This window comes from Octopus bimaculoides, chromosome Z (genome assembly GCF_046866305.1).
Source record: "Octopus bimaculoides isolate indiv1 chromosome Z, ASM4686630v1, whole genome shotgun sequence".
Lineage (NCBI taxonomy): Eukaryota > Metazoa > Mollusca > Cephalopoda > Octopoda > Octopodidae > Octopus > Octopus bimaculoides.
In genome coordinates, this window is record NC_142944.1 from 27,466,082 (window position 1) to 27,474,739 (window position 8,658).

An 8,658-nucleotide genomic window follows, 5' to 3' on the forward strand; every position below is an offset into this window, starting at 1 on the left:
CAAGACCCGAAGACCTGTTGAGGCAAGTGAAACCGAAATCGAACTAAATTTGACGACTGGCACCCATGCCAACGTCTCCTTCATTGGACACTAAACTTGGCTTGCGAAGACCTGTTGGGGCAAGCGAAAGCGAAATCGTGATGGCACCTGTGCCAGTGGAGCGCTAAGAGCACCGTTTGAGCCTCTGTCAGAGCAGCTGTCTGACTTCTGTACCGGTGGCACGTAAATAGCACCATCGGAGCATGATCGTTACCAGCGTCACCTTCCTGAGACTTGTGCCGGTGGCTTGTGAAAAGACATTCGAGCGAGATCGTTGCCAGTGCTGCTGGACTGACTCCTGTGCAGGTGGCACGTAAAATACACCATTTTGAGCGTGGCCGTTGCCAGTACCCCCTGACTGGCCTTCATGCCGGTGACACGTAAAAGCACCCACTATACTCTCGGAGTGGTTAACGTTAGGAAGGGCATCCAACTGTAGAAACTCTGCCAAATCAGATGGGAGCCTGGTGTAGCTACCTGGTCCACCAGTTCTCAGTCAAATCGTCCAACCCACGCTAGCATGGAAGCGGACGTTAAACGATGATGATGATGATGATGATATATAGTGTTGGCTTACAAGTATATATATTCTACAGTACAGTAAAACATATGAGAGAGAGCAAGAGAGAGAGAAAGAAAGATACATACCCATATCTCCATAACCATCGGCAGCATTCCCATGGATGGCAGCTTCATCTTCACCATCAACTTCCTCAGCCATCGCTGGGTCATTGGAGTGTGGTGTTGTGTTGTTATTGTTCGTAGAGTAGCTGTTATTGTTGTTGTTGTTATTGTACATCCCTTCATTTTGCTGGGACAAGCTAGACTGAGCTGGTTGTGGGACTTGTGATAGTGATAAAGAGTGTTGTTGTTGATGCGGTTGCAGTGTACTGTCTGCCACTGATGATGATGGTACCACTGTTGGTGCGCTGCCAGGGATACCAAATAAACTTTTAGCATGTGGGGGCACAAATGCTGAATTATGCAATCCATCAGCTTGTTCATTGGTTGCAGCATTACACATACTGTTTGAACTTACTGCAGAAGTAGTAGTGGTAGTACTAAGAACAGTATTGCTGTTTGCATTTGTTGTGTTTATATTACTGTTGAAAGTAGTGTTTTTGTCATGGCCACTATTGTAGTTGTACATGTTATAATTCATGCCCATACGATTACCAGCTGCTGCAGTTGTTCTAGCTCCAGCAGACCATGGTGGGCCTTGCTGTGTGTTGGTTACTGCTGTGGCATTGCTATTGCCAGTAATAGTATCAGAACTAGCAGTAGCGGCTGCTGCCCCTGTGGCTGCAGTTGGTGTCACTGTTCCTGTTGTAAGTACATTCATACCAGCTGAAAGACCAGACAATCCGACACCACTGTTTCCTGCTCCAACTGCAGTCGAATGAGTTTCACCTTGTACAATATTCTGAGAGAAGTCATTACCACCACAACTGGCCGGCCTATGACCATGGTTAATTCCACACCCCTCACCATCAACTGACCAATGATTATCATTATTATTATTATTATTATTACTACTACTTGCCCCACCACCATCAGCTGACCCAGGATTATTATGGTTCTTATCATGACCGACACCACAACCATCACTACTACTATTGCTGATGTGGTTATTTTGAGGAAACTGGTTAGCATGGGCCATTTTGCTACCAGCTCCTCGAGTTCTACTGCTTGCCAAGCCTTCTTTATTATTATTATTACCACTACCACTACCAGGACAAACTGTGGATGTCGATGAGGAAACAGCATTGTCATAGCAAGGAGCTGTGGGATGCCTATTCAAAGACTGCAACTGGATATATTGTTGTTGTTGATGCATCAATTGCTGACGGTAGACTTGCTGCATGTATTGGTGGAAATGTTGTTCTTGTAGCTGGCCAATCAGTTCTTCTTGCTGTATGTAGAAACAAAAAGATATATACATTAGTGTGTGTGTGTGTGTGTGTGCGCGTGCATGTCATATTGTGCATCTTTGTCATTTTTCTTTATCTGCTGACTGCCATTCTGCATAAGAGTGTATGTTGAGGCATCTAAACCTTTGTTTATATATTTGCAAACATACTTAATAGACTTAACAGAGTTGCAGAATTCAAATTGACTCTGGCTACCTGTACTCATCTTTGCTTTACTGTACAAACATCAGATAAAATGGATGTGTGTGTGCATGTGAGAGAGAGAGAGAGAGAGAGAGAGAGAGAGAGAGAGAGAGAGAGAGCAAGTAAAGGGGTGTGTTGTCATGTATACATACATAAATAAATAAGACATCTTTTTTGTATGTATGCATGCATTAGAGAGAGAGAGAGTGCCACTTTAACACCACTCTACTCTCTCTCTCTCACAGACACATACAAATAAGATGTATGCATATCTATTTATGTATGTACATATACATGACAACACATCCCTTCACTCACTCTCACACACACACATACATAAATGTATACAAACGTACATACAAAAACACACGTGTGCTTGTGTAACTGACTTCAAGTACATATACCTGAACATGGCATGCAAAAAGTAAAATAAAATTTTTTTACAGAAATTAACAAAGTGTGCAGATTCAAGCAAAAGAATGCCCATATTTTTTTGGAAGCCCCAAAATTCTAATGTGATATTTGTGTAATAATAAAATCAAGCCTGGAGTGTGTGTGTGTGAGAGAGAGAGAGAGAGAGAGAGAGAGAGAGAGAGAGAACATTGCAAACAATGAATGAAATAAACATGAAATGAAAAAACTGTATAAATAAAAACACGTTAAAAACTATCTTGTACCAAATATTTAAATTTGTGAACTTAGTAAATATTTCTTTCAGTAATTTATCGTAGTTGTTTGCAAATAACGAATTAAAACTTGAAATGAAAACATTGAAATAGAGAGTGAGAGGTTTCGCAAATGAAAAACGAAAAATTTCACCATTGCTACATCAATAATGGAAGTTGACATTGAGAAACCGTTTTAAAGAAGTGAATCATAAATATAAAGCAATACTATTTTTAAGAAAAGAATAAACTGAAGACCCTATTATGTATCCGAGGTCAAATTATTCATGCATTCCAAGTATGGAAGCAATTCGCACAGCTGTTTTCACATGAAATAGACACAGGTCTATTTTATTTTATATATATATATATATATATATATTTATATGCACACACACACACAAAATTTTTATGCACAAACATTATGTATTAGAAAATCTAGAATAAATTTAATGTAGTTAGACTATAGTTTATAATGCCTACACTGTTGAATTTAAGCAAATGTGAATGCATCTTGTTATACACCTTGCACTCAGAAAAAGGAAATTGTCTCAACAAGTTTCATGACTGGTTGGCCACTCTTCAAAGGGCAAACATCCTTTTCACTATGGTCTATGAACAAAACTTCATAGCAAACACTATTTAAAGCAGATACTTATTTTTAGTGCCTATGTTAATTTGCATATAAATGCATGACTAAATATTTAATGCCTATCTTTTTTTTGATGTCATTAGCCTCTCCTGTAGAGAGTAAACAAAATGAAGACATTTTTTTTTTGCAAATGTTATCAGTCTACAGAGTGGTTGGTGTTAAGAAGGGCATCCAGCTGTAAAATCACTGCCAAAACATACACAATAGCCTTGGGTAGATTTTCTACCTGGCCAGCTCCTGTCTACTGTTCTACCCATGCATGCATGGAAGATGGACGTTAAACAATGATGATGATGATTTGCTCCTTTCAAAGACTCCATTATAAATATTCTTTCTTCTTTCTTATATTTCACTTAAAAATCTTTTTCTTTTCTTTCTTTTGGCAATATCATCATACTCACTATTTCCTGTTTTTTATCTTTCATCTTTAATTGAACTAATCCACCCATATCTTGCCGACACTCTTTCTAAACATCTTTCCATATAACTGGGTTATCTATTTGTAAAGAACTAACTGTCCCACATTATTGCACCAAAATATAAGAACTTAGAAAATATCCTTTCTGAAATGTCAAGCATTTTTAAAAACTACTTATAAAATTGACAACAAATATAAGAACAGAGAGTAAACTAACAGACAAAAAACAGGAGAAGTGTAAACACTGGATCTACATTAATCTATCATTTTACTGAGGGACAGTAGAGAACACATTAAAAAAAAAAATATCAAGACATCTGACTTCATCAGAATAACAAGAGGGACACATGCTCAAATACTACCTCTCACACACCAATAACACAACAGACACATGCTGCCTAAACTAATGTCCAATCAGAACAATATAATCAACGGACAGCATCAGCTGTGCTTTAAATCCAAGGTGGTGAATCAACTGACATGCTCTTGCAGAGAGAAATACATAGGACCAACCAGAAGGCAACAACCTTAGAGTGAAGGGACATCTCTACAAGGAGGCCACACTACCCAGTGCAGTGTCTCAACACCACCAATACTGTGGTGGGAGGGTTTTCCACCAAGATAAGAGTGAGGGGGACAGATGCAGATAACATCAGGATCACAGAAGCACACATTATTAGGAAGAAGGCACCTAACCTGAACTGTTGTAATGAGCTGGATGTAAGGAAACATATCTACTGCTTCCAAAATCTTTAACCAACACCAGCAATAGCCACCAAGAAAGAATAAAAAAATACGGATAAAGAAAGTCTGCAGGTCACAAGCCATTTGTAGGATAACCTCTATCTATATATCGATCTATCTGTCTATCTATCAGGTTGAGTAAAAAGTAAGCAACGTTTTGAACCATGAAGAATTTGTATTGGATTTTTGCAGTTTTTAATTTTTTTTAAACATTTTTTTTCAATTGTCTGATAATACAGAGATAGATTTGCCCAAATGCATCAATAAATTAGCATTGATATTTCTTTTCACCATTGTTATAATCATCTGAAATGGAACTGTCAAAGCATGATATACAAGCTGAAACTGCTTGTGATATCAACAAAATGTTTGGTGAGGAAATGACCAATGAGTGGGCAGCTTCAAAATGGTTTAAACGATTTCACAGTGGAGACCTGAGCCTTGAAGATCATGAGTGTAGTGGATGCCTATCTGTCATCGATGACAGTCAATTAAAGACTCTCATTGAGAAAGATCCACATAAGACCACTTGAGAACTGACAAAAGAACTTCAAGTTAGCCAGAAAACTGCCTGCAACCATTTGCATGTGATGAGAAAATCAAAAAGCTTGACAAATGGGTTCCACACGATTTGAATGAAAATCAGAAAATGCACAGATATGAAATTTGCTCACTGCTTCTTCTCCGTAACCAGACCAATCTATTTCTTGATCGTATTGTAACTTGTGATGAAAAGTGGATTCTGTACAATAATAAAAAACATTCTTTACAGTGGTTGGAACAAAATGAAGCATTGAAAACCTTTCCTAAACACAAGCTCTTCAAAAAGAAGGTTATGGTGACTGTTTGGTGACTGCTGCTGGACTCTTCCACTATAACTTCTTAAAACCCTGAAAACCCATTACTGCAGAAATATATTGCCAAGAAATTGCCAAAATGAAAGAAAAACTGCTACTCCTCCATCCCAGACTAGTCAACAGAAGAGGATCAATCATTCTTCACAATGCTTGACCACACATTTCACTAATGATGCTCCAGAAGTTGAGGGAACTTGGCTATGAAGTTCTTCCCAACCCAGCTTATTCCCCAGACCTCTCCCCTACCTACTACCACTTTTCCAAGCACCTTGATGGTTTCCTTCAAGGGGAGTTTAAAAAATCAAACCCATACTGAAAGTGTGTTCAAAGAGTTCATCAGCTTCAGAACTCCGTGAATTTCATGTTACCAGAATAAACAATCTTGTAACTCATTGGCAAAAATGCAATGGTACTTACTTTGATGAATAAAATTTCTGCATTGTTGAAATATATTGTGATGAATTTCATGTTTCAAAATGTTGCTTACTATTTACTCAGCCTGTTATCTATGTATTTATCAATGGACCTGCCTATGTGTCTATCTTTCTGTTTTATATCTGCTTTTATATTCACAAACCATTAATATATCTGTAATCTCTTACATCCATGAACCTTTAAAACTTCTATATCCAAAGTTCTATGATAGAATATCAAACCTTCTCATACCTCCTTGTTCTCTACTACTTTTTATTTATTTTATCTGGTTTTATTTTATTTCACCCCACTCCTTTACTTTCTCAACTGCATTACCCTGTTATCTTACACACATTCCTAACTTCATATACATATCTAAACACCCACACATATATGCAGACATATCCATTATTAGTATGTAGATATTCAATGATGCAGCAAACCTGTTGCCGATTCTTTGGATATTGGGCCTCAGCATACTGTTGGAACTGGACAGCTGTTTGCTGATTAAGGGCTGCTCGTATCTGCATCCTGGATGTAGAAAAATATGGAAATTCTTAAATGAGTAATATTTATACACACAGACACAGATATATATACACATACACACAGATACATATAAATATGTGTATGTGTGTGTTTGTGAATTTATATATGCACAGTCTAATATACATAAATGTGTATTTTTAAAGCCAAAAGAAATTATGACGATTGTGTTGGTATGGTCATATAGCGAGAATGGATGAGGATAGCTGTGTGAAAAAGTGCCACACCCTAGCAGTTGAGGGAACCTGTGGAAGAGGTAGGCCCAGGAAAACCTGGGATGAGGTGGTGAGGCACAACCTTCGAACATTGGGCCTCACCAAGGCGATGACTTCTGACCGAGACCTCTAGAAATATGCTGTGCGTGAGAAGACCCAGCAGGCCAAGTGAGACCTAAATCCAAGGCCTCTGCCAGGGGTGTAGCCAGCCCACTTATGCGTACCTTCCCTTCATTGGCCACTAAACTCCGCTTGCGAAGACCTGTTGAGGCAAGTGAAATCGAAATCAAACTAAATTCGACGACTGGCACCCATGCCAACATCATCTCCTTCGTTGGACACGAAACTCAGCTTGCAAAGACTTATCGGGGCAAGCGAAAGCAAAATCGGGATGGCACCTGTGCCCAGCATTGCCTTTCTGGCACTTGTGCCCGCACCATGTATAAGGACTTTCGAGCGAGATCGTTGCCAGTGCCCCAGGACTGGCTCTTGTGTGGGTGGCACATAAAATACACCATTTTGAGAGTGGCCGTTGCCAGTACCACCTGACTGGCCTTCGTGCGGGTGACACGTAAAAGCACCCACTACACTCTCGGAGTGGTTGGCGTTAGGAAGGGCATCCAGCTGTAGAAACTCTGCCAAATCAGATTGGAGCCTGGTGTAACCACCTGGTTCACCAGTCCTCAGTCAAATCGTCCAACCCATGCTAGCATGGAAAGCGGACGTTAAACGATGATGATGATATATATACACACTGATATACGTATATTGTTACATATAAATATATACAATTATTTATATCTCTTTTATCTTTTATATTTTTCAATCATAGGTCTGCAGCCAAGCTGGCACACTGCCTTGAAGGGTTTTAGTCAAGCTGACCCCAGTACTTACTTCTTAAGTCTGGTACTCATTTTATTACTGAACTGTTAAGTTAAAGGGACATAAACAAATCAAGACCAGTTGTCAACCAGTTAAATGGGTTGGTCAAACACAGACTCAAAGATACATACAAGCTATTTGTTTAAGCCAAGACTAGTTTACTTCCCAAGATGCTACACAGTGAAACTGAACCTAAAACCATGTGGTTGCAAAGTGAGTTTCTTAGCCACAAAGCCATGTCTGCATCTATATAAAATATATTTATACATGGAAATATTGATATTTTGGCAGGAATTACATTTGATATGCAAGCTATGCATGCACAAGAGATGCAGTGAAATAATAGGAAGGTTATCATGGAAGGTTGTGTTTGTATATGGAAGATGTACAAGAGCCATAAAAACTAGTTATGGATATATAGATGTGTAGTGAAATAAAAGGCAGCTCATCACAGAAGGAAGATTTCATATACAACAAGTGCACTGGAGCAATAAGCATTAAGCACACTCAGAAAATAGATTCTTTCCTAAGTTTAGATAGATCTTTGGAAGTAGTTGAGGACTTTAGTTACTTAGCTCCAAAGTACCAGATGATGTCTGTTACAGAGGAAGCACAATCACATCAAAACATCTTAAAAAGGTAACAATGTTTACAATTTTTTTTGCCTTGCAAGTACTTGGTGACTGTCAGTGCAGGTGCCACTTAAAAGCACCTAGTCCACACAGTAAGGTGGTTATGTTCAAAAGGGCATCCAACTGTAAAAACCTTGCCTGTGCTTGTGCCATGTAAAAAGCACTGCTCACCTCGCCTGTGAGTCTACTCTGCTGAGTGGTAGGTGTTAGGAAGGGCATCCAGCTGTAAAAATCCTACCAAAACAGTCACAGAAGTCTGGTACAGGCTTTGGCCTGCTCTTGTGAAACCATCCCACCCATGCTAGCATGGAAGACAGACGTTAAACGATGTGATGATGATACTACCAATCAGTTTATGCATACTCAAAGTATAAAACTATAGATACTCACTCTTGTTCTAGTTGATGTTCCCGTTGCAACTGTTGACGCCTTGCAGCCTCAATTTCCATCTCTTGTCTAAGGCGTTCTTCTTCTTCTAAA

General features: G+C 39.0%; 1 protein-coding gene across 1 annotated transcript in view; it reads right to left on the bottom strand.

Annotated features, from left to right (window-relative positions):
• The window catches only part of LOC106871429 (uncharacterized), a 61,089-nt gene that overhangs the window by 22,909 nt on the left and 29,522 nt on the right, over window positions 1-8,658 (bottom strand). The window contains exons 6-8 of the mRNA XM_089364996.1: window positions 8,569-8,658; window positions 6,347-6,434; window positions 688-1,951 (exon numbers count right to left, since the gene is read on the bottom strand). The exon at window positions 8,569-8,658 is cut by the window's right edge and continues 24 nt beyond it. Of these exons, the coding sequence (XP_089221122.1) occupies window positions 688-1,951; window positions 6,347-6,434; window positions 8,569-8,658 (1,442 nt within the window). The remainder of the gene's footprint in view (window positions 1-687; window positions 1,952-6,346; window positions 6,435-8,568) is intronic.